Source organism: Melitaea cinxia, chromosome 20, assembly GCF_905220565.1.
Source record: "Melitaea cinxia chromosome 20, ilMelCinx1.1, whole genome shotgun sequence".
Classification (NCBI taxonomy): Eukaryota; Metazoa; Arthropoda; class Insecta; order Lepidoptera; family Nymphalidae; genus Melitaea; species Melitaea cinxia.
The window spans coordinates 13,344,922-13,372,643 of record NC_059413.1 but is presented as its reverse complement, the minus strand read 5'-3'; the positions used below and the strand labels follow the sequence as shown (position 1 = coordinate 13,372,643).

The 27,722-nt window shown below is 35.3% G+C and overlaps 1 protein-coding gene across 1 annotated transcript; it reads right to left on the bottom strand.

Annotated features, from left to right (window-relative positions):
- On the bottom strand, positions 1-26,463 carry LOC123663372 (prestin). The gene is made up of 17 exons (XM_045598060.1): positions 26,312-26,463; positions 17,007-17,107; positions 15,956-16,117; positions 15,102-15,247; positions 13,835-13,898; positions 13,438-13,514; positions 12,778-12,942; positions 11,628-11,732; positions 11,178-11,311; positions 9,963-10,125; positions 8,544-8,624; positions 7,269-7,432; positions 5,902-5,982; positions 5,123-5,246; positions 2,558-2,737; positions 1,468-1,594; positions 1-556 (listed from the first exon to the last, which is right to left on the bottom strand). The coding sequence occupies exons 1-17, from the start codon at positions 26,368-26,370 to the stop codon at positions 411-413; spliced, it is 2,079 nt and encodes a 692-aa protein (XP_045454016.1). The 5' UTR covers positions 26,371-26,463; the 3' UTR covers positions 1-410.
- Between the last annotated feature and the right edge of the window lie 1,259 nt (positions 26,464-27,722).

Below are 27,722 nucleotides of genomic sequence, written 5' to 3'. Positions count from 1 at the left end.
TTAGGTCAAGTTATAAAATATATTTTTTAATCAATATTTCTTCTTTGAAATACAAAACAAAATGTATAGAACAGATTTCAAGAATTCGATTAGTCATTTGATCCGCTTTAATACAATCTGACACGCAAAAAAAAATATTTTATTTCGTTTAGCTTTTCGGATAATTAATTTAATATTATTTATCGAATAATTTTATTTCGATTTTGTCGACTTTGTTTTTCCTACGCAATAAGTACGGTTCACCACAGTTTATTATGGCTCAGAATTCACTATCATACATTTTGGCTCACAATCCACTATGGCTATGTCTAAGAATTCACTACAGCTCACTAAAAGGATTCTTCGATCGCTATATAACATTATACAGCCGATGTAGTCCATTATGATATACTTTCATCTCTTTCTAATCTTCACTTTTGAATAGTGATAGATGTATCTTTCTTTGCTTCCAACATTTTGTAGTACACCACCGCGTCGTGAACAGTTGGAAATGTGTCTAATTGTAGTTGTTCTGATTCTAGGGAGTTGTAGCGTTCTATCATTTCTAGTACCGGACCTGTGGAAAAAATTATTTACAATTTATTTATTTTGAATTGTACTAATCTTTATTTTTTTTCAATATAATATTATTCCAGTTTAAAAATATCAAAATATCCTGCTTCAAATTTTGAGCAGGATATTTCCAGCTGTATCCCACCTCGATGGATATAGTTAAACATTTCACAAAAATATTCATAAAAACATTCAACATACATAGGTAAAAAAGTGTACTAAAAATAATAAACTGCTAGGCGAGCTCTTTGGAATAAATCTACAGAAAAGCTTGCAATAAGTAAAATACACGTGCAGAAAAACTAGCAGTCAATTACCTCAGTTAAAGTTCAGTTTTTTAACTAAGGTACAACAGGAAATCAGCTGAAAATCTAGAGCAGACTGACTGGGGAAGTACCTCGACCTTACAGAAGATCACAGATAAATAATACTGCTTTCAAGCAGTGCTGTGTTCCTCTTGGTGAGTAAGGTGACCAGAGCTTCTGGGGGGATTGGGAGGTGGGGTCGGCAGCGCTACGGTAATCGCTTACCATCAGTGTGGTTTTTTTTATGACACTAGGTCGGCAAACAAGCGGACGGCTCACCTGATGGTAAGCGATTACCGTAGCTTATAGACGCCTGCAACACCAGAAGCATCGCAAGCGCGTTGCCGACCCAATCCCCAATCCCCCCCAGGAGCTCTGGTCACCTTACTCACCAACAGGAACACAATACTGCTTGAAAACAGTATTATTTAGCTGTGGTCTTCTGTAAGATCGAGGTACTACCCCACTCGGGCTGCTCCATATTTTGAGCAGGGAATTCCTGCTGTGCCCTACCTCACTTAAACTTAGTGGTACGCTTGTTTACCGACCTAGTTGTATAAAATGAAATAAAAATTGTAGGAAAGATTACCAATACGTCAAAGTAACATACCATTAGCCCCTGCAAGTAGGACGGTGATGTCGTTGGCCACTAGTTCCCTCTGTGCGGCCACTAGACTCTTGATACCGGGAGCGTCCACGTACGACAACGCTGTTGCGTCTATTATTACGCATTGTACCTGAAATATTATAATAATAACAATAATAAATATTTATTGTACACCGAAATAAGGAAAGAAAATATGGAACAAGTGCAAAAGGCGGCCTTATCACTAAAGAGCGTTTTCTTCCAGGCAATCTTAGGGTAGAGGAAATGATATATAAATGGTGTATTTTTTACAGTTAACCGAAATATCTTTAAAAGTACTATTTTAGGACCAGTTCCTATATTCAAGAACGATTCATTTTGAGAACGGATAGTCCGTTCAATTTCGAACACTAAATGTTCAAAGTTATAGGAATAAATACGTCTAAGGAACTTTAGGAGAAATTGGTAAATGTGCAAATCTATACTTACTTACTATTTTTGAAGTAAAATTTCTTTACGCACGCTTGACTTGGGGAGTGAGCTGATGAATGTGTGACGAGAGCGTTACGAAAATTGTAGGCGAAGTGAACGAAACTTGAGAAAAAGATATAAGTTAGTGAAGATAGAAAGAGAGAGAGTTACGTTTCGTATATTACTGTAGAGACAACTAAAGTAATTTTAAACATTTTTGAATATCATATCAAAAATGGACCGCTCCAGCGGGGTTCGAACCCCCGGAGCGGTCAATTTCTGATATGATATTCAAAAATGTTTAGAATTCCTAATGCGTGGGTAACACAAAAATAAAATCGTAGATATTAAAGAAATTTTACTTCAGTCGTGTGATTAAAAGCACACTCGTTTTTTTTTTTTATTATTATATTAGACAACGCCCTGGGGTTATATCTAAACAAAATGGTTTCTGGTCTGAGGAACGCTAAATATTCTTAATATTATGTTTTTGTCAATAATTATTGTATGAACCATAGTAAAATATTGTGTAAACATTTAAAATGTAAACTAACCTTATTGCCAGTTACTGGTAATTATTGGCAATAAGTTTAGTTCATTATTGGACTTATTGGACTTATTACATTTAGCATACTAAACAAACCTTATTGCTAATATTCGAGTCCCATTCGAAAGATTCGCTTTTTGATATACTGCTGTCATCATCGCCCTGCTGCTTCAAGTAACCGATCTTACGGAACAGAGTCGACCGGAATAAGTTCTTACTGGCGAAGTTGAGACCGCCGCAGTAGTGGAATATTTTGATGCCGGGAATTTCTTCAGCCTAATTCATTATTTATTTATTAATATACCGTAAAATAATATTAGAATATTACTACTAGTTGCCCAGTGGTCGAAATTCGACCACAATTAATTCAAATTATAAGTTACATAATTAAGGTTCTATCGTCAAAGACTGATACTTCTATCATAATAAACAAAGGAGTATATGCGTGCGTATATATGCGTGTGTGTGTCAAATAAATGGTAGTGTGTGTAGTGTTTTTATTTTTTTATTGATTTCGTGTATTTTATGCATATATTAAAAAAATATTAGCATTCTGCACTCCTTCTCTATATAAACTATAAGTGTGCGAAATTTCATACTCCTCCGTCCGCGCAATTTACGTAAAAAGGGGGTACGAAAATTTTGCTACACGTAATAATATATAGATAAAACACACACCGGTCGTCTGCGAGTTCAATTGAAAGCAGAAATAAAAAAAAATACAATAACTACTTCGACACGTGTCATTGAGAACACTGTCGAGCTATAAAATTTAAATATAAAATTTAGAAGAATATTTTTTGATAGATGTCGACGAAAATAAAAAATGGTGTCAGGTCGTAATAATTAAAAATATAAGTTGAAATAAATATAACTATGCTTATTTAAATTTTTTATTTAGGATTTTATTAAAGATAATTCCACTGCGATAAAACTACTCTCTATAAAAACATGTTTATTTTTATGTAAACTCTTTGAAACTTGTCATGAATCATTTGAAGTCATTTTTGACGCAAGACGATCACAACGTCACATATGATGACAACCCAAAAATGTTTGAATAGACATAAATTAACGATAAATCAAAATAAAATAAAAATTAACAAATAAATTCCCGAAAACAACTCAAAATGAAAAAATAACTAACTTTTTAACGTAAAAAAATCCAAAAATGAGATTATACGCCAACAAAAGGTATCCGTATTCCTTAGACTATCAAGTGGGTGTATTTGATTTCGTTAAATGGTTGATTTTTATATCAATAAATATATTAATAATGTATACGATACAATATTTTGTATGTTGTTTTCATAACAATAATGAAATTGAATTCATCAGCCGTGGTGTGTTACCGTCGGAAAATTAACGAAGTTATGTAAAAAAAACTTTAAATAAAGAATATTCTATTTGTACGTTTTTTTTCCATATATATTTCCTATTTCAATCCCATTAACATTATAAATGAGTAAGTTTGTGAGGATGTATGTATGTGTGTATGTTACTCAACTCTTCAACTAATAATCTACCGTACAACGATTACAAGCTCGATTAGTTAATTTGCTTCTCAGAATCCTTTGGAGGCGTGCAATTGTATATATATATACGTAATAGGTATAGTACGTAAAGAAATGGTGCCACTTATTACTCCTAGAACCAGACTTCTAACGCCATATTTTTATAACATATTTTCATGTCTTAGGGGATACCTTTTAGCTAAAGTAGCCAGTCTCTGGCTTTCAAGGCGGTACAATATTACGATTATGATTTAGTCTGTAACATCCCACTGCTGGGCATAGGCCTCTTTCTTCATGTAGAAGAAGGATCGGAGCTTAATCCACACGCTGCTCCGCTGCGGGTTGGCGGATGTATTTCACTCTACATGTAACGATCACTATCAGATATATGTGATAACAACCAGGACCGACAGCTAAATGTGTTCTCCGAAGCACGATGAGGAGACCCGCAAGGATATACATTCATCCGGAAATAAACATTTGTACAAATTCACTTCAAGCGGGAATCTTTGGTAGCGAAAGGAACGTAGTGTGAAGAATCACGTCCGCCATCGCAAAGGGAGGATCCTCCAACCAGACGGGTGTTGTGTCTGGTGGACTAACGCCACGACGGTTGTTGTCGGGTTTTTGTATATATACTCAATCACTTTGATAACTTTGATAGCGCGATAATAATAATAATAATAATACACTTTATTGTACACCAAAAACAGAAATACATATCAAAGAAAGAAAGAAAATATTGACAATATATTCATTAGGTACAAAGGGCGGCCTTATCGCTAAAAAGCGATCTCTTCCAGGCAACCTTAGGGCAAAGGAAATGGTCTAACGTCAGCATAGGTGTACAAGTTACAACAAATTTATTATAAATATTCAAATAATTAAACATATACATACATACATAAATAGATACATAAATACATACATAAATAAATACATACATACATACTGACATATATACATATATACCCACGTACATGCATACATACATACGCGATGTAGGATACGTCAGTTTTCTCTAGTTCCCTAAGTTCGTATGCTGCTCGATAGATGTCGCTACATTCGATGTCGCAACCGCCGGTGTTTAGGCGTCACTATTTCATAGTGGACGTCACAAGCAATATTAATAAGCATCAATACTCACAGCTCGGTACCTCTTGATGTCTAGATACAGGTCGGTGTCAAGGACGCGACCAAGCAGACACGTGTAGGGCTTCTGAGAGCGACAGAAGAGTGTCCCGACACTCGCCACTAGACCAGCTGCCAGGCTGGAAGACGAGAAATATTAAGGGTTTCACCAAGTGTACAGCTCACCTGATAGTAAGCGATTACTGATTTAATTTTAATTGATGAATTTTATTAAATAAATATATATGTATATATAGATATATATATATCTCACGGTCAGTTTTGGACTAACCATCGAATTAGAGAAAATAAGCTTTAGTTCGCAATTTGAAGCATGCAGTGTTGAAAATAATACGACTCAACACTTTGAAAATTAAAATGTAAATAAAAAAAGCATGTGCACTTAAGAGCCCGTGGATGTTAAAACTTATATTTAAAAAAAGTAAGCGGTTACCGTAGCTTATAGACGCCTGCAACATTAGAAGCATCGCAAGCGCGTTGCCGACCCTACCCCCATTCCCCCCAATTCCCTTAGGAACTCTGGTCACCCTACTCACCACAGGAACACAACTTTATTCGAGAGCAGTGTTAGCTGTGATCTTCTGTAAGGTAAAGGTACTTCCCAAGTCAAGCTGCTCCACATTTCGATATAATTTTCCAAAACTTTTGATATTTTATTGTTTTTTTACCATCGAATTCAACTATATTTATAGGGGCCGTGCGATTGTTGGCGACCTACTTGTATTGTATGTTGGTATATAAGTTCGTAGAAGACGTTTATTAAGATAAACTCACCCAATGTCGATATTAATCAGCACGGTGGTCAAGAACGTCACCAGCCAAACCACAGCATCCAGCTTGCTCAACTTCCAGAACCTTAAACAACATTTTTTTTGTGTTAAAAATATATTAATACCTACCTAAAGTTTATTATATGGTGCAGGATTACATTAATGATCAAGACGTGGATTTAGTGACGCTGTATTTCATGCAAGGTATTACTAATTTTGTATAATATTAAAACAGTCTATTTTTTTTAAAGAGTAACAGCGGGGTTTTTTTTTTCTTTTTTTCTCTGCAAAATCTACACATTCCGAAACGGTTGTAGCCTCACTTTTAATAGTATATTTATATACTAGCTGTGCCCGCGACTTCGTCCGCGTGGAATTCAATAAAAAAGTTATTGTTCAGTACGCAGAGATATAAAATAGATACATTTCTAAAAGAAAAGTAGCCTAACTTACTCCTTACTAGATCAGATATCTATCTGCCAGTGAAAGTCCTGTCAAAATCGGTCCAGCCGTTTCAGAGGTTAGCCAAAACAAACAGACAGACAAAAATTGTAAAAAATGTTATTTTAGTATAATGTACCGTGTATACATCTATATGCATTGAGTAAAAAGCGGTTATTTTAATATTACAAACATACACTCCAATTTTATTTATTTGTATAGATATAATTATATATGTATATCACACAATATTAAGAACAGACGACAATTAGTTTTTATTGCAATTTATTGAAATTAATTTAAGCAAGTACAATTCCAAACCCTTTTTTGATCCACTTCAAAAAAGAGAAGGTTCTTAATTTGGTTGGCATTTTTTTTTTCTTATGTACACCGATTACGCCGAAATTTCTGATCCGATTGTAATATATGTAATATGTATTATTATGCAGAATGCCAATGCCAATGGTTCATAAAAATTTAATCAAGATTTGCTCAGTAGTTTTTACTTTATGAGCATTTATGTTAATTTGTACAATGTAATTATTGTATATCACTTCATCACTTTTGACTGGGTATACCGATTTTGATATATATTTTTTTTAATCGAAAGCTGGTGCTCGTCGTGGCCCATTTAAATTTAATCGAGATCTGACGAGTTCTTTTGAGTTATTTTTAATAATGACGAAAAAAAAGTCAAGTAAATATTTACTTGACTTTTTTTTTTCGTCAACCTACGCTGTATTATTTGTCGATGTAATTGAACGGTACGAAGATCACGAGGTCAGCTAGTATTCATTTAAAATTTGTAATGTTGGCCATGATGTCTATTTTAAATGTGTTATATAATTGTAAAACTGCTGGAAAACCTTAGATAATTAAAAATATAAATAAGAATAAAATTAGTATAGGTGTCTATCGAGACGTACTCACTTGGCAAGTTCCTTGACCTGCATGAACATCCCCTTGAGGGAGACGGCGATGATGGAGGCCAGCACGCAGCGCGGCAGCAGCTCGAAGAACGGACCCACCCACAGCAGCACGCACAATATCAAGGACGCGCTCACCAACGACGTCACACCAGTCTTGCTGCCGGCCTGGGCGGAATATCGTCTTTATCCATACCATTCTTTGTTCCACATTTACTATACTATATTTTAACTGAGGTAGGGCACAGCAGGAATTTCCTGTTCAAAATATGGAGCAGCCCGACTGGGGTAGTACCTCGACCTTACAGAAGACCACAGCTAAATAATACTGTTTTCAAGCAGTATTGTGTTCCTGTTGGTGAGTAAGGTGACCAGAGCTCCTGGCGGGATTGGGGATTGAGTCGGCAACGCGCTTGCGATGCTTCTGGTGTTGCAGGTGTCTATAAGCTACGGCAATCGCTTACCATCAGGTGAGCCGTACGCTTGTTTGCCGACCTAGTGACATAAAAAAAAATACTAATGGAAAATGGACTAGCCAACACTTATTAGTATATTTCATTACAAGTGTGGATAGGCTGTCATTGCAAAGAGTTCCGACAAATGTCTATCCAGTTGAGTTGACAGTCGGAACAAGTTGCAATGACGGTTCCGCACGTGTACTGAACGACTATTTTTAATACAGTTGCGAAAAAATGAAGCAATTTAATAAAATAATAAAAAGAAAATTTCTGAAAAATGGCGCCAACCGTAGAATATAAGCAGAGTTTTTTTTTCTTCACCCATTCTGGTAGGCAAAGGGAACTATGCCCATATAGCCAAGTCTTCAGTAGAAGTTTTGATGTGAAATGAAAATGAAATTTAATAAGATGAAATAAAATGAAACCTAACCAAACTCATTCAATCAAATCATACGTATTTGCATGAATCATAAAAACTTCTATGAATTTTTTTAATAAAAACTTCATGGTTGGGTTTTTCTTTTTAATAGACATTATTTTGACAGTTGGGAAAGAGAACGCACGAGTTCGGGAAAGGTAAAAAAAAGCACGAGTATTTAATAGCCCACATCCCGAACGCTGTACGTCCCTGCAATACGCCACTTTTTGAGCAACTGTATTAAAAAGAAGTTTTGAATTCGATCCAGTAAAACCTACCTGAGATTTTAGCGTTAAAAAAAAAGAACAATTTAACTCTTCAGTTATATTATATTATTTATTTATTATTTACCATTAGTGTGGTACGCTTGTTTGCCGACCTAGTTTTATAGAAAAAAACTTACCTGATATTGGATGTAAGATCTCGAGAGACTGGCGCAGAGCGGAGCGCAACAGAAAAACGAGCCGAAGACATTACTGGCACCCTGTGGGAGATAATTTGTTTACTTAACATATAATAATAAATGAGTAATGAAAAAGGCAGTTAATGTTGGTCGTATTACGGTTTATTTTTTACAAACACTCCTCGACATAAAGAAGAAAAATTAATCTATAAAGTTCAGTAACGGTAGAGAGGATATAACTCAACCGAGGTAGGGCTCAGCAGGAATTATCCCGTTCAAAATATGAAGCTGCCCGACTGGGGAAGTACCTCGACCTTACAGACGATTAAAGCCAAAATAATACTCGCCCATGACTATTAAAAACGTCGGATGTGAAAAACAGCAACTTTACAGGAGAGCGATTCAAAGTGTGAATTGCGTGTCTCTTTTTACTTATTTTAAACAGGATCATGAAATTGTAAAGTAATGCTGTACAGGCTATTTATTGTTTAATACTATTACTAGCCGGTATTTAATGTGTAAATATGAGAAAAGTCACTTGTTACATTTTTAACAGGTTAAGACTAATAGGCACTGCTTTCTCAGAAGTACCACAACTAAATAATATATGCATAAAATAAAAAAATTCTCTTCAGCTGATGATAGACTTGGTTATTTGGGAACGTTTTATGAAATAAACCAAAAAAATGCGTTTTTGCAGTTCCGACGATGTTAATAGTCACTAGCGTACTGTTTTTAAGCAATGTTGTGTTCCTGTGGTGAGTGAGGTGACCAGAACTCCTGGGGGGATGGGGCGTAGGGTCGGCAACGCGCTTGCGATGCTTCTGGTTTTTCAGGCGTCTATAAGCTACGTTAATCGCTTACTATCGGGTGAGCCGTACGCTTGTTTACCTAGTTGTATAAGAAAAATTATACTATACATATGTACTGGAAATATATCCTAGTCTATTATTCAGAACAAGAGTTATATACTTATTGAAGAAATCTTCAACTTATATAGACTTTATAGCCTCTTTTATTGATCAAGATTTGTGAGTTCAAGAAAGTTCGTTTTCCAGCGGGACATGACTTTTTTTTGATATCGCAGTGTAACCCATTTACGGGTGATATCCAGGATCCCGGGTAGGCATTCCTAGACCGTATGTCGGCTTCAGCACTTGGGGATGCAATACCGACCAAAACCCCTGCGGGAGCCTTCGGCCGCTTTAATTGGAGGGTCCCGGATCTGCAGACAACAGGATCCCTCCAGCGACAGGCTGGCCTCGGCGAAAATACCAGACTTCTCCTCCATAGCCGGACATGACTAAATTAATATAAACTAATGTGAGTTATTAAAATGAGCCATCGACAACTTTTGAAAGGGTAAGGGGTTAAATTTCTCGACGATTCTAAAAGTACTTAATAACAAAAGAAACTCACCAGCGCAAGAAGTTCCTGGTTGGCGTCGACCTCGTACTTCTCCTTGTTGGCGAAGATCAGCGCCATGGACATGGATATGGTGTACGTCACGATGGTGATGGTGAACGCGTCGATGGCGATCGTGGGCATCATTTCCATGGGGGGAATCTTCGGCTCGGGAAGCCTGGGACATGAGTCGTGTGGAATAAAATTTAGCTCATTTTTAACAGATACTATAAATTAATAACAGATACTATAAATTCAGGTTTCTCCTTAAGGGCGTCCCCTATCTGAATGACCTCGCACGTTTCAACTCGCTTTACCCCCCCTCCCCCCACTTTACCATTCTTCACCTGACAACTTTTGCGTATTTAAGCGCGTGAGGTAAACTATCGACATCTAGCGGATTTGTTGCGTATTATTACAACGCACAGTCATTAATCGATTTTATAGGTCGAGAGTAAGTTGATAGTAATTGATATACAAATATACTTGACTTGAATTGGTGACGCGTTAGCGTACCGGTCGCAGAGCTGGATTTTACGCCTACAGTCTTGGGTTCGATTCCCACACATGACATACATTTTTATTGGCGATATAGATGTCTGCCGTGGTCTGGGTGTTTGTGCTTGTGTATTGTATAAGTAACAAAAAAAAAAAAAACATTCAATTCGGGGCATTACTTAAAAACCTGTGTCTGTAAACAACGTCTGGACACATTATTTTATTTTTCTATACATAATACGTATTTGTGGATAGTGTACATACACACATATTTTTTTTTAATAAATTTATTTATGGTCTTTTATATATATATATATGTATATGATAGTCCTACACTAAACTTATCTGTATAAAACTAACAATTTTATACCCCTTGTACACAATTCCCTTAATTAAATCATGCATAAATCATGTCACATAAATTTCACGATTTTTAGACCCCTCCCCCGTCCTTGTCACAGATGGTCACATTTATGAAACCTGCCTCTACCAGGTGTGACGTCACATATTTTGCGATTTCACACTTATAAATTCTTTTTTATTAAATTGAACCATCAGTTTCGACATTTTTTTTTATATCCATTTAACAAACAATATTATAATTTGAAATGTGATGTCACAACATTTTGGGCCACTCCATACCCCTTTTCACACTATGACACACTTCGTCAACCCCTACCCCCTTTAACATGTGACGTAATTTATGAATGGCTTCTAAGTAATTTCTCTTACCCAGTAGGAATGGTTCCGACTAGTGAAATTCCGAAGTTCTCCTTAAGATTGCCGTACTTCGAGGCGAGGGTTCCGATGACGATGGCCAGTAACTCAATCGGAACCGGTACGCGACTTCTCTTACTTACCCATGGCTGTAAAAATTATGAATATCACATGTAGTTTCATTATTCAAGCATTTTTGAAGTGAAACTTCTATAGGATCGTTGTGATTTAAAACTCGATGAAACGAAAATACGTCACGATAAAGAAACAAATTCATAAATATAGGAGAGAGGAGATGTTAATTTAAGGATAAAAGGCGTATATTCTTCCTCAGTAAATCGGCTATCCAACACAAAAATAATCTTTTAATTAGAACCATTCCTAAGATAGGCGCGTTCAAACAAACAAACTTTTCAGCTTTACAATATTAGTATAGATATGATTAACAAAAAAAAAAGTGAATACCTTGAGAACTTCGTTATTCAAGAAAATGATGGTGCAACTAGCCGCTGATATACCGAAGGCGATCCAGTTAGCGTTCGGTATGTTCTTGCCTATTTCTATAACCGTCTGAAAATTTATATACAGATAATAAATAATAATTTTCTGACAAAATAAAAGAGATTATTTTTTCAATTGGTTCTCGCGTTATTTTTTTTTTTTTTTATAACACTAGCCGACAAACAAGCATACGGCTCACCTAATTGTACACGATAACCGTAGCTTATAGAATTCTGCAAAACCAGAAGCATCGCAAGCGCGTTGCTGACCCAATCCCCAATCCCACCAGGAGCTCTGGTCACCTTACTCACCAACAGGAACACAACACTGCTTGAAAACAGTATTATTGAGCTGTGTTCTTCTGTAAGATCGGGGGTACTACCCCAGTCGGACTGCTCCAGATTTTGAGCAGGAAAATTCCTGCTGTACCCTACCTCAATTAAAACCGATTTCGTTATACTGTAATAGTATTTAATTTAATTTACAGTTTGTTGTGTATTCTGTATAAAAGCTTGTATTTCATAGCATATTATTGCATTGTTATAAAAATATAGAGATTTAAGTGTTAGCGCTTTTCGTATTTTCATTTTGTGATACAAAGGTCCAGCCTCCTCGGAGGCGTGCGATAAACGTTTGAAACATAATGGTCCCCAGTGGGGGTAAATACCGTGTAATACAAATTTTAAAATATTATAAATGAATAATAATACGATAGAATTAATAATACAAGAAAAACTGAGCTTTTTTCCGATTCTTCTCTGCAGAATCTACATTCCGAATTTCCGTGTAAGCTTCTCTTATAACGATAATTAAAAAATTTATTTGTAAAATAACGATTCATATGTACTTTTGAGGCCTTTTTGAATATGTGTATTTAATTTAAATAATTTATATATTTTTCATACTTATAATATAATATGTATGTGAACTTTTATTAAGTAATTTAAATGTTCCAGATTCAAACAATATATATTTTTAGTAAATAATAAATAAATAAATATCATATAAATATCACCTTATTATTTACTGTTACACTACAACGTAATTTAAAATAATAATAAAAAATACTATTTAATACCGAAATTTTGTATTTTAATAATGTCAATATACTTACGAGAACGACTTTATAGTTGGACCCCAGTTTCGGTAGTCTGACCCCCAGAAGGTCTTTAAGTTGGGAGCTGAGGACATGGAAGGAGGCGGCCGTGGTGAACCCTGAGACCAGGGGCTCGGATAGGAGGGTGGAAACCGCGCCCAATCTTAGCATCCACATTATAACCTGGAAATAATAAAAAAAAATTTTTTATGACTATATTCACTTATGCAAAGGGTTAAATTAAATTTAATAAAATTTCGGCACAAGTTCTTATATTAAGCGGTAGACATCTTCAGATAGACACAATACATTGAGAGCCTGTTTAGCCTGACTAGACCGTTGGTAAAGTTTGTAGTGACCCAGCTTTCTGCTCCGGGGGTTGTGGGTTCGATTCGAGAAATCACCGCGTAATTGGTGTATTTACATAAAAATTTACAAACCGAATTGAAAACATTCTACATTTTGAAATCAAAAATTAAGACTGACGTGGTCGCAGTCGTACATAATTTTACATCTTGGCGCCAAGATCATTTAACAATGAAACAAAATTAATAAAAATATACGTTTATACGTTAAAGGTTATTAAATAGTTATTATAATTGTCTTCCAATCGTTCAGTTATCAGAGTGGTGCTAATGGCTTAGGTGTAAATCTAATAAACAAAGAAGTTTCACTTACTTGCATCAAGCCTATGGTTAGGGACAGTATACTGAGTATTTCTAATGGTGAATATGTTCCTATCATCAGAGGTGGCCCTGAAAAAAGTAAATTTATATCATCATCAGCTCAGCCTATTGCAGTCCACTGCTGGACATAGGTCTCCCCAAGTTGGCGTTAGATATCCCGGTTTTCTGCAATCCTCATCCAGCCTACACCGGCAATCTTACGTAGTTTATTAAGTGTTTTTAGATATCCAACGTTTCGGATACTTAACGTGTTATACCGCGATAAAATCCAAAAAAGTTGTTTCATATTATTCAGCTTTAATCTTCTGTAAAGTTGAGGTACTTCACAAATCTGTTCAAGATATGCTGTCCACTCTAAATTATTATAAATATATTAACATATGACATACCTTCAGGAGATGTGACGTTAAGAGCGTGCGTCAGATCCGGATGGGAGGCATGTTGTGTGACCACCTGCGAACAATTACATTTATAGCTTTATATGTATAAAAAATGCCTTGGACTTGAGTATGAGTAAGGCGTTTGACAGAGTGTCACATACCAAACTCTGGAGTGTTGAGTGCAAGTACAAGATACTGTTATTTATATACTTTGGTTTTGGTATGGGCAACAGAAGAACTCGGTCAGGTGGCGGAATAATTTTATCTGCGAAGTGGAGTGAGATAGGGTGGAGTTATAGCCCCTAGCTTTTTCGACATCTATATGGAACGTTTAAGTGACTGATTGAATGCTACACATGTGAGATGATACAGGTGATACGTCTATGGTATATGTGTGAAACACATTGCCTGCGCCGACGATATGGTGTTACTTGCACTGAGCATAATAGTGCTGCGAAGATGAATATGTATATATGAGCAAGACGTAAATGAGCACGGAATAATATACAAAGATCATCATTACAGCCCATACAGTCCACTGCTGGACATAGGCCTCCACGGCACGGCATAGTCCCAGATGTTGTACCACCTGTGAGGCTTAGCGAAAATATTATCGCCACCTTCTAAAAATATCTGGAGCACGTTATACGACACGATCTCTCCAGTAACGACAATAGACGACCTTGATGGCTAACATGATCTCACGCAGATATCCAAATTACGATGAAAGGATGAAAACAATTCTTTTCCGCAATTTCTGTATGTTTGTAATGTACAAAAATGAGCTTTGGTGTAATTACACTCATACCGTTATGATTGCGATTAGGGCGCAATACAAAAATACACTGTGAATCACACAAGATGGGTAGATTGCAGCGACTTTGAAATGTTTGCGGTGCACTGTCACATGGTTTTTGGGCACTGATGAGACAAAAAATGGCTAACATACGGAATCGATACTTGCTAAATGAGTATGACTTGGTTAACGACCCCGTGGAGGTGAATGTCGAATATTTGATAAGACATGTTCTCACGTAGACAGTACTCTACGGGTGTGTGTTAGAATAGAGTTACAAAATTAAATGAAAATTGTATTTTTAATTGCTTATTTATTCTATTGCTGAATTATGAATTGATAATTTTTATTTCTTTATTTCACCAATAACATTTTCCTTTCGAAAAACGTATATCTTTTGACAAAAAAAAACTGGGTGTATTTAAAGTGTGACGTGTACCTATCTATGAAAAAGATACAAAACAAAAAAAAATAACTCACCTTCCCCGCCATGAGGCAGGCGACTGCAAATGTTCCCATTGAAACATGGGGAGACGTGCCAAATATCACATAAACGAGTACAGGGAAAAACGCCATGTACAGACCGACTATTGGAGGTACTTCAGCTAACATCGCGTACGCCATACCTGGAATTATACAAAATTATTACTTCTTTTTAGGCGACTACGTCTAGGATAAGGCCCACTTGATGGTAAGCAGTTACCATAGTCTACAGACGCCTTGGACACCTGAAACATCGCAGGAACGTTGGCCACCTTCTAGGTGACATTGGCGAAATCACCTGTGCTCATTTGGCACTGTTGAAAGCCATTAACCCTAAAGAAGAAGAAGAACTCTGGCCACCATACTCACCACAGGAACACAATACTGCTTGAAAGCAGTATTATTTATCTCTGATCTTCTGTAAGGTCGAGGTACTTCCTCAATCGGACAACTCCAAATTTTGTGCAAGGTTATACCCTGCCGTGCCCTACCTCAATAAGGTAAATTTCTATAACACTGCTTTTACTACTAAAATCTGAACAATAGAGCTTTGTCTAAAAATCGAAAACATTTAATCAATATTGTAATGATATACCTAGTCATTAACCACTATTATAATTATGAAGACTCTGTTTGATACTCGATAATTAAAATATCTACATTGTACACTTAAAACTTAAATATATATAATCTCAAAATCTACAACGTCAAATTTAGTTATATTTTTTGCGTCAGATACTTTCTTATTCGAAACACATTATAGGCTATAAAACATAATGATATGACCTATAATGGCAGAACAGTAGCAATATTATGTCAACATGGTAAAATCATAACAAGCTAAGTATTACCTTGGGGTATGTGCATGACAGCGGTAGTGGCTCCGGCTACCAGGTCACCGACCAAGTCTTTCTTCATGTCATACCGCGGCAACCATTTCGTAATCGGTACAGAGTTGAGCAGACATTCGCCGAAACCACAGTTCTGCACAACTCTTTTACATCGATATGCCACTGAAATAGACACAAATACATTTTTTTTCCATTTTTCTGTTGTATATCTGATGTATATTTTTCTCTTGTAACTAGGTTGACAAACAAGCGTATGGTTCACCTGATGGTAAACGATTACCGTAGCTTTTAGATTCCTGCAGCACAAGCATCGCGCGCACGTTTCCAAACCTACCCCCAAATATCCCAGAGGCTCTGGTCACCTTACTCATCAAAAGAAAAGAACACCGCTTGAAAACAGTATTATTTAGCTGTGCCCTAAATCAGTTAGATGTCAGCACAATTCTCTAAATATGTTGAAAGTTCTGGACAATATATTAAAAATGTTTATTTAACCACAGGAAATACTACCTGTTATAAATATTGTCAACAAATAAGAAGGGAATATTATATTTAGTGATCACAAGAGTCACAAATGCATTGCTGGACAAAGGCATGTAGTAGAATTGGAGAGAGTTATAAAAGTAAAAATCTTTTAATGTCTAGGTGAAAATGAAAACATACACTTTATATTCTATAGATGGCGCCACATTTAATATATTGTGACAACATATACCCTATAACCAGCGAACAATTAAGACGCTTCTAATGATACCTAATTTGTCTACATATGACAAGTACTTTGATATGAGGGAATACATACATACAATACATAGACTGCTCAAGTTATAACACTTTTGGCTTTGCCGTATTCGGATTTAAAAAACGAGTAGTACAACGTAGGCAATTGAAAAATTATGGCGTGTTATCACTACTGGATTCATTAGTTTATTTTTAATTTTATATAACTTTTAACTTATATATCTTTCCATTTATAACATTTTTTTTAAGAACCTAATTTAATTGTAATGACTACACTCGTTAAGAATAATGAGAATTAAAGTGTCCTTACGTGGTTTCTCTGGGACCTGGTAGTCAGCATCCTTGTTGAGGGCATCCTGCTGGTATACTCGACGGATAACGTTAAACTGTTGACTCGGCCTGGGCTGCAACCTGGAACAACAAAAAGGTCGTTTGAAAAAACAGCATTGGTTTTGACTGTAAGTATAAAAGATTGACTAAAGTTGAAAGGGCTATTTGATCGCGATCAGAAATTGAGAATTTAATGATAAATTTTATATATAGATTATAAACCATTGCAAACCAATGATTTCAGCAATCAGCTGATAAGAGAAAGATGAGTTTCAAAATGTATCAATCATCGTATTGTATCCACTGGGTCATTTTGACTCACTGGGTCACATCGGCTTATCGGACCAACTTGATTTACTAAGTTATCTTGATACAGAATTTATGTGACAGGTATTAGAAAATACCGTTTCTGCGAACTTTCATCTTTCATCCATTCTGACTGATATATCGATTGGAGTGTTCGGATCTTCGGCATAATATTTTTATCTGTCTGTATTATGCTTCACAGTTTCAATGATATATGAATACAATTCAATGATAACTTATATATTAATAATAACCTTATCTTTTCCCTCAATATCAAAGTTCACGTTATCAAAATTATTACTTCAAGCGCGTGATTTAAATGGATATGTTAAAAAAATCGAAAGTTTCTAAACTAAACATCGAGCCTATTTCCATGTTGCGTATATTCTGCCTGGTTTAGACCTGTATATATCAGAAACTGACGGTTTTTCGCAAGAGTAACAAAAAAACAAACATAATGTTTTGAATCACGAGCTTGAAATAACGGCGAATGTATACATCATGCCTAAAATTTTAATAGGCGCGATGTCACTTCAGCCTATCGCAGTCCACTGCTACACATATGCCTCCACAAGTTTGTGCCAAAAATGGCATGAACTCATTGGGTTGCTGACCGCTGGGCAGGCTTAGTCGCACCGAAGACGCTGCTGCCCGTCTTCGGCCTGTGTACTTCAAAGCCAACAGTTGGATGGTTATTCCGCCATCGGTCAGCTTTTTAAGTCCTAAGGTGGTAGTGGAACTGTGTTATTCCTTAGTTACCTCTTACGACACCCACGGGAGGAGGTTGGCTATAGTCTTTACTGCCGTAACCACACAGCACATTTTTTGTATATAACTATTTCATATTTTTTGACCCTTACTGCGCCATTTTATCATGGACATACTAAGGTTAGCTGATAGAAAATGCAACATCGTCAAGCCCGCCTTTTCTTTAGCGATATTATTTTCAAATAAATAGGAACTACCCTCAAACAATATATTTATCATTAAAATACGTTTGCAAAAGCCTAATAGTACTCCAGGCAATCTATCAAAACATAAGTATTTGTTTCCATCGATACTTATAAAACTAATCTGAAGAGTTTGTTTGTTTCGTTAAGTTTATTTCAATGTTTCAATCTGAAGCCCTCTTACTAACGAAGGCTACCCTACAGGTGTTACCGGGTTACAGGTGGGGGGCCCCCTCCTTCGAAAACCATATTATATATTGTTTTCTAATGTTTACGCCAATTTTACTCATTTAATGAAACAACTTTTTTCGGATTTGATCGCGGTTTATTAACTTTTGATTCCTGACGTTTCGAATACTTTACAGCAACCATCAGTCCTCCCGTGACCATGGTTGTTTCATTAAACCATATTATATGTCCAGCAATTTTTTGTTTTACAAACCATTTGGCGCCTCTTTATTAGTAGCGCCCGGGGCATGGCCCAACTATGCCACTGACAATTAGGGATAATTTCATATGGTGCTGATAAAGTTCTGACAGATAGTATAAAGTTCTAACGTTGTGTAGTTTCTGAAGATAAATTCGTGATATAATTTCTCTATAATTTGCTTTCTGTTTCGACTCACTACTATTGTGTTTGTCGTCGCAACCACTCAAACCAAAAGTAGTTCATTTGGTAGGTAACTTATAAGGTGTTAGAGATTTTATCAGCTATCGGCAACCTCGTTGTAAATTGATAGCAACGATAAAGAGACCGGGAGTATGTTGACTGATATGCTTTAGAGCGGTATTTTTCCTACCACGAAAAAGTAATAACAATAATATACTTTATTGTACATTAAAATAAAGAACAAAATTAACGATACAAGAAATAATAATCAGGAACTATACAATCAGGCGATATTATTGAAAAAAAAACTTCTTTACGCACGCTTGACTTGAGGACTAAGCTGGTGAATGCCTGACGAGAGCGTTACGAAAAGTGTGATCGGGCGAGACGAACGGAAGTTCAGAGGGAGATATAAGTTTTGTCAGTCGTTTGGTCTAAAGCACACTTGTTGCTAAAATGCAATATCTTCCAGACAATCTGATAATGACAGGAATATTGTTTTACAGATGGGCAGTTGGTATATAAATTAGTATATGTTTTTTTTTTTTTTTTTTTAAATATATAGACTAGCGCTTGACTGCGATCTCACCTGAAGTCAAGTGAAGATGCAGCCTAAGGTGGTGCGCGCTTGCCTAGAATATGCCTATTCACTCTTGATTTAAAGATACCCAAGTTATAGTTCGTTGGAAAAACGGAAGCCGGAAGGGCATTCCAAATTTTTGCGGTGCGTATTAGGAACGAGGAAGCAAATCGTTTAGTGCGAGATCGTGAGATTTCAACCACATAGCGGTGCAGATTCATGCGATGCCTTGCGGTTCGGTGGTAGAAAGGTGATGGTGGAACCAAATTGTATAGTTCTAGAGCACACTCTCCGAAATATAACCTGTAAAATACCGACAAACAGGCAACCTTGCGCCGATGTTCGAGACTTTGAAGTCTAGAGCGAACCAGCGATTTGTCACCGATGAGTCTTTTGGCGCGTCGATCCACAGAATCCAAAGCAGCGAGCTGGTACTTGGCAGAGCCATCCCATAAGTGGCTGCAGTACTCCATACACGATCGAACTTGTGCTTGGTAGAGAGTAAGAAGCTGTTCCGGTGTGAAGTACTGCCTGACTTTATTGAGGATACCAAGTTTCTTACCAGCAATTTTTGCCTTGGATTCTATGCATTGTCCGAAGTTCATATTAGACGAAATATTTATGCCTAGAAGATCAATACTATCGGTGATCGGTACAGATACACCCCGGAAAGTCGGAGCCAATGGGAATGGACTCCGTTTAGCGGTGAAAAGACACGCTTGCGTTTTGGAAGCATTAAATTTGACTAGGTTGGCGTCACCCCAATCGGATACCTCTTTCAAAGCCAAATTCATGCGTTCAACCAGAGCCTCTCTATGCTCATGAGTTTCAGCCCCACCAGCTCGGGGACCGGGCACGTATCTCTCCGTAACAGTGCTGTCATCCATCTGGTTTAAGCAGAGGAGGCAGCGAGGGACGGCAGAAGCTGAAGCTTTTTGTTTGTTTCATCATATTCACATTGCTGAGTTTGATGAGAGCTAGATTTCCTTTTACTTTCAACCGACTTGCGCAGTGTGTAAAAGGGTAGTGTTATAAAAATATTTTACCGAAAATAGTGGAAACATGTTTTGATTAAATCGAGACAAAAAGTTCATAGACATTACAGACGAATTGCTTTCGAAATATAAAGCGATAAGTTTCGGTTAAAGTTTATAGATCTCTCCCTCATCTTTCTCTCCCCTCTCTCTCTCTCTCTCTCTCTCTCTCTCTCTCTCTCTCTCTCTCTCTCTCTCTCTCTAGAGTGGAAACTTTTATGTTCGTTTCAATTCGTTTCCGAGAATACCTCAATTGTTATATACTCGTAGGTTCCCTTATCTTATGATCTTATTATCAGATTAATATATTTGACAATCTAAAATATCCTGTACTTATTTCGATCAAGATTTAGCTTGTAACATCCTACTGCTGGACATAGGCCTCTTTCTCTGTAGGAGACTGTACTATACTGTATTTATATTCATTCATCTTGTCTATGATCTGGCTGCCCGTTAAAGAAATACTCCATTTTGTTATTACATTTAATTGATTAGCTTATAAAGATACAAAAATTTCGTTTTTTTTTGCCTCTATTTGATTATTTATGTGAACCTTATAGTTCCTTGAATAACCTACCCTGAAATACACTAAGGAATAAAGCCAAAAATTATTTACTTATTTCTCGTTATTTTAATTACTACTACATACCCCCTTACCGTTCACTACAACCTTGTAATAGAGGTATATTTTCGTCACTTTCATAATTTTCACTGAAATCCCCTTCAAACCATAGAAAAGTCTTTTTAATTCGCATATTTAAAGACACAAATAATATAAAAACTATATATCTCTTCTGTCTTCACATTGAATGAAACAAAAATATTATTTAACAACGTTTGGTCGAAAATTTCACAAAAATCTTTGAAAAAAAACACGTCTAAAATATATTTCAATTTTGAATTCATTAAAAAAATTAAACTACACAAATGCGCACCTTTAGAACATTACAGAAAGGTTAATTATTGTTCTTTTGACAATAAATAAAACTCTTGACCGGTCTTCGTCCAACACAGTCACTCTATCGTGTTTTTGTCAAACAACACTGTCCAAAGATTCCCCGTACGTGTGTGTGTTATTGTCGATAACTTGTGTTTATTTTAACGTCCGACTAATTATAATATAAATTTTAACGTCCGTGTGAGTGATCGGACTTATTATTACTAGGATAAGATAACATATTTTGAGTTGTGTTACAGCCGATTGAATAACACTTGATAATACCGTTGAGAAAATTTACCTATAGTAGAACGTAAGAATAATAAGATAAACTCAAAAAAACTGAACCGATTTTAAAAATTCCTTCACCAGTAGAATACTTTTATCACTGATTCACATACGTTACATTTTGATAAGAGAAAAAAGTGTGTGTGTGAGCTTCGACGCACGACTGTAGTTTACTCCTTCAGATCGACTGTCTAAATAGGCGTAAAAAAGGCTTACTAGTCTAAGAAAAAGATTAATAGCATATTAAGTGGTAAATAAACGCATCAAACAGCGCCATCTATCGCGTTACCAAAATATTATTTTCATACATTTCATACTTATATGAAAATCGATTCTTAAGGAGTAACTCCAAAAATAAATTTACTACAACAAAAAATCTGTTAATACAAGCGGTAAAAGCCGCGGGCGGACACCTAGCGTACCAATACGTTTTTTTTTTATATATATAAATTACAATATTTTAATTACATAAATAAAACATAAAAAAACTTTTTTAATTATTACAAAAAAAAACTTGTCAAGAATTTCGTACTCCTTATCAAAATGTTAATTAAAGCGTTTATCTTTAATGTCAGCAAGATGTACTTGTGCTGTGTGTAGTAAGTAGGCCACTCATTTTCAAACATAAGCATCGTCGATTTTATTAATTACCTATTAACCTCTCTACCTCTGTTAAATTTAAATATAATGACGACGCGTCAGCGCAACAGTCACAGAGGTATAACTGCTGTTGCGCTGGCGATTGCGGGTTCGATCCTCGCACACGGCATACATTTGTATTGGCCATACAGATGTTTGCCGTGTGTGTTTCTGGACCCCCGATTAAGGGATAAATCGTAGTGGGGACCGTTGAGTGTGAAGCTTTAAAAAAATATCCAAATTAAAATCAAATATTCTGATAATCTCATACATATAGTAGCTTGTGAGGATGGATGGGTGTACTTACTCCTTCACGTAAGAACTACAGTACTGATTGTAAAACTTCGTCCGCGCGGATTTTAACATAAAAGTTATTGTTCATTTCGCAGAGTTATAAAATAAAATACAAAATCCAAAATAAAAGTAGCCTAAGTTACTCCTTGTTGGAGTAGACGGGTCCTAGAGTGGAGACCGCGTCTTGGCAAACGCAGTGTGGCACGTCCTCCGGCCCGTTGGACCAACGATCTACGTAAGATTGCCGGTGTAGGCTGGATGAGGATTGCGAATAATCGGGATGTCTGGCGCGAACTTGGGGAGGCCTATGTCCAGCAGTGGACTGCCATAGGCTGAAGTGAAGTTACTCCTTATTACATCCGATATCTGCCAGTGGAAGTCCCGTCAAAATCGGTCCAGCCTTTTCAAAGATTAGCCGGGACAAACAGACAGACAGACAGACAAAAATTAAAAAAATGTTACCTTGGTATATTTACTGTGTATACATCCATATGCATTAGTAAAAAGCGGTTATTTTAATATTACAAACAGACAGTCCAATTTTATTTATTTGTATAGATATTGATTAATTTGCCGAACTGTGTGAACTTGAAGACAATTTAAACAATAAAGTTGTACCCAGCATTGATATATTAAATGGTACATGGTTAAATAATTTATTTTTAGCTCAGTCACTGGCCATGTAGAAATAACAATTACTTTTGTTCTTCACATAATTGTGTTTGCTCGCAAATAAAAAAGAAATGACTTTGCGGTGCAGTTTGTAGTGACCCACCCTGCTTTCTGCTCAGGGGGTTGTGGGTTCCATTCCCACCCCGAGTCTGGGTGTAATATATATATTTATTTATAAATATTATTTATATGTATGTTTATCGAAAAAAAATATGCTATAGCTATACCAATCGGCTGTTACTTATAACATAAGCATTAAGTTGTTTACTTTAGGAACAGACGACCGTGTGTATGTTGTAAATATTAAAAATAGGAACCTTTGTGATGTGTTAAAAAAAATCAAAAAGTCAAGTGTCTGAATTATTTATTTTGATGACCAGAATATAAATATGTACCTACATAAGTATGTGTTCATCGCATAAAAAAAGGAGGAAAATGAGCGTATAGAGGTTATTGTACACTAGATAATTGTGTTTGCAGACAAACGAAAAAAAAAACCGACTTCAATTACATCGAAAAGTAATACAACGTAGATCGACGAAAAAATAGTCAAGTAACTACGCGTTATGAAAGATTACTCAAAAAGTAGTTATCAGACCTCGATAAAATTTATATGTGACCACATGACAAACATCAGCTTTCGATTCAAAGAAGAATCATTAAAATCAAAATAAGTATTGGTCATTTTTGCCCAAAGAATCGGCATAGCGATTCAACGGGAAAATGCTGCCAGTATTCTTGGCGCCATTCCACGCGGACATGATTATACCATAAATATCTGTGAATATTTAATTCTTAAGTTGTAAAATGTATTATACTGTAAACTAAAAAAATCAAAAATAAAAAAAAATATTTGAGTATTACATACCTTAACGCTTTTACCGTTTACATTTTTCTAGTTCTCATTTCAATTTTCCCAGAACTTACAATATAACCAGACACAATGTGTATTTTCCGCTATGTTTTTTGCCCATTCGCAGAATTTATATTCCTTGACACGAATGACGCACGTTCAATTTATACATGTAAAAAAAATGAGGAAAAAAAGGAGGGATGTTTAGAAAAAAAACGAATTGAAGTTAGTAAGACCTATGTCTTCAAGGGGCTACATAAGGCAAAATAATCTTCTGTGTGTGTCATCTGTGTATCTATCTGCATGTTTGATCCACACCATGGAGAGCTCTATCTGCATGTTTGATCCACACCATGGAGAGCTCATAAAAACATGGACAAACATGAGATCATGAGATCTATGAGATTATGGGATTTTTTTCTATGGGGCAGCAACTCCCACAACCTGCATCACTGTTCAGATCTTGGAGGACCAACTTAACATTTTGTGTAGGTTTGATCGCGACACTTTTAATGCAGTGAAAAATGTAATATTAAGATAACCGCATTTTACTAAATTCATGTCTGTATAATTTACATGTATCTAAATAACATTTTTTTTATAATTTTTGTCTGTTTTTCTGTCTGTCTGTCTTATTGTTCCGGCTAATCTCTGAAACGGCTGGACCGATATTTTATAACTCTGCGAACTTAACAATAGCTATTTTGTTAAATTCCATGCGGTGGCGGGCACAGCTAGTATATACATATAATATTAGTACTAATAATAAATTTTAACACCTAAACCAGAAAGTGATAAACGCGTTAAGCGATGACTTAAAATACTAAAAAGAATACATTTCTGTAATAATCTCACAAGTTTCAGTGTACATTTGAAATTATTGTTCATTTCTGAATGAGTATTGGAACTTCAATCCAATGTTGTTGAAGAACAAAATAGAAAAGCGCTTTTTGTACTTGTGGAATTAAGCGAATAATTCGCACTAAATAAGTAAAAAATTTACCGACTGTCAATCATATTGACGTTGTTTCAAAATTAAAGCCGTCATATATGTATGTAATTTTAATAATTAATTAATTTACAAAAATAAAAGCTATAATTATTATTTTTGTTGTTGATGCCGGTAGAGCAAGTAATGAAATGATATACAATTTATGTGGATTTATTGTGAGGTCTTATTCTAAAAAGGGAGGCAAACATCTTAACCTTAGCGTATCAATATATATGATACTACATACATAAAGTATGTGGCGATAAACTGAAACTGAGGAAATATCCAGCTCAAAACCTGGAGCAGCCCGACTGGGGAAGTACCTCGACCTTACAGATGGTCAAAGCTAAGTAATACTGCTCTGAAGCAGTATTGTGTTCCTGTGGTGAGTAAGGTGACCAAAGCTCCTGGGGGGGGGATTGGCAGTTGCAGGTATCTATAAGCTACGGTAATAGCTAACTATCCAGTGAGCCGTACGCTTATGTATAACTAGTTGTATAAAAATAAAGAATCGAAAAAACAAAAAAAAGGTCAAGTGAAAGCAAAAATTGTTCGATGATTCGATGACGATACGCTAACTTTAGGATTACCCAACCAAATTAGATTGGTCATTACAATATCAGCCTACAAGAAACGCTCGATTGATGAATCGGCAGGAACAGGTGAGCTTCTAAAGAAAATAATGAAATAATTTTTAAGTTTGTAAAGCAATTTCAATAAGAGGATTAGTAAGATGTAGGAATTTATACTCATTTATACGAGTAGCTATAAAAATTAATAGTCTAAAAGTATGTGGTGACCATTGTGCACGTTAGAGGGCACGTTGAGCTGCCGGTCCCGGTTGTTGTCATATACTCCTGATAGCGATAGTTACTCATAGTAGGGATATATTATCCGCTAACTTGAAGTAGAATAGCGTGGTGAATTGAACTCCAATCCAAGTGGGATGTAACAGGGTGAATCGAATCGTCTGGACAAAAATAAAAATATGGCGGTACGGAGTTCGCCGGGTCAGTAATACATACATATTAGTGAGTGATTTTCCTTTAAAAACAAGAAAAAATAACGAAATTTTAATTAGCGTAGTATTCCTTACAAGTCTATGTGAATGTAACTATTATAATTCCTTACCATCTATTCGGGTTTAGTTTCTCCTTCTCAGGATCTTTTTCGTCACTTCCGGTCCTCATTTTGTATCACTTTGATTCACTTTAAGTACACTTTTATTCACAACATTTGTTTTTATTCTATGCTAAGTATATATATACTATTTTGTCACTGAGAAAAATCTATACCAAAAAAAAATTTTTTTTAATCGAAATCAATTCAAATACTTAGTATTGTCTTTTCAATTTTAAGAATTTTTTTACGAACGACAACTTTTTTTTTAAATAGGGATATTTACTGGTAAATATAAAATACACATTAATTAAATTGTTCATTTAAATCTATTTTTATCTATAACAATTTTAAATAAATTAAAAAAAAATTAAGTGATGCGCTTTTATTTAAAAAAAATAATATTTTTTTAATGTTTAAGTTACAAGAAAACAGTAATTTAATTGAGATTATTAGAATCAAATAAATAATAATGACAATAAAACAAAAAACAAAAAAGAATTAATCAAAATTAATCGAAAAAGTCAAAACAAATTACCACAGACAGTTCACAAGAGTTTTAAACGAAAAAAAACCGCGAAAATACTGGCCGTAAAGATTAAAATTAAAAATTAAAAAAAAAAAAACTACACTGCAGCAGCGTTAGACGTACACTGCGGCAGGCAAAGCGGCGTCGCAGTTTTTTATTACTATAATCTCAAAGATAACGTTTATACTACCTCTTTACGACATGTCATGTATGGATTTATCAACTTTAAGTTTTCAAGGTATACTTATAATCTGTAGATTTGCATATTATTTAAAAGAAAAACGTCAATTTCACTTACGACAACATTTGAAGGAAAAAAGGCACTTTTTTAATACATATGTAGTAAAAAAAAATTACGTTTAAAAATTTACATTATATTTATTAGATTCATCGTTAGTTTGAAAGATATAAACTTGGTTCCTTTAGTAAAACTTTGTTCCAAAAATTGAAAATTTGAGATGACCATGTTTGACAAATACCTGCTATTATATTTTTATATAGGCTTTATTTTGAACTTGGCAAAAGGCGTTAGCTTTAGAGCGGGAAAATCCAAAGAAAATTTATTTAACAATTTTTTTAAATAGTTACGTAAAAGAGACTGAAAATTACTTTACATGGCAACATCAAGCGAAATGAAAAGTAAAAAAACCTATTTAAAAAACAAGTTTTTATTTGAATGCGCTAAAACGAAAAAAATAAATTTTTACTTAAAACTTTTACTAACTACTTATAAACTCATTACATAATTTATATGACATAAAAATTTATCGCGAGGTTTGAGTACTCGTATTTCGTTAGTTTGGAAATGTTAATAGTTAAAATCAATCACATCAAGATATTTAATTTACTTGTTTATCTAAACAAGTAAATCTAGTGATTGCAAGGTTGTTTGCC

What these genes read in the sequence shown, in the direction of transcription:
- LOC123663372 (XM_045598060.1), bottom strand. Translation starts at nt 26,370, where the DNA reads ATGAGGACCGGAAGTGACGAAAAAGATCCTGAGAAGGAGAAACTAAAC. An exon ending in CCAGGTCCCAGAGAAACCAC is followed by an intron (nt 16,118 to 17,006) that starts GTAAGGACACTT and finishes TGTCTATTTCAG; the next exon opens with TGGCATATCGATGTAAAAGA. An exon ending in TAACCATAGGCTTGATGCAA is followed by an intron (nt 12,943 to 13,437) that starts GTAAGTGAAACT and finishes TATTATTTCCAG; the next exon opens with GTTATAATGTGGATGCTAAG.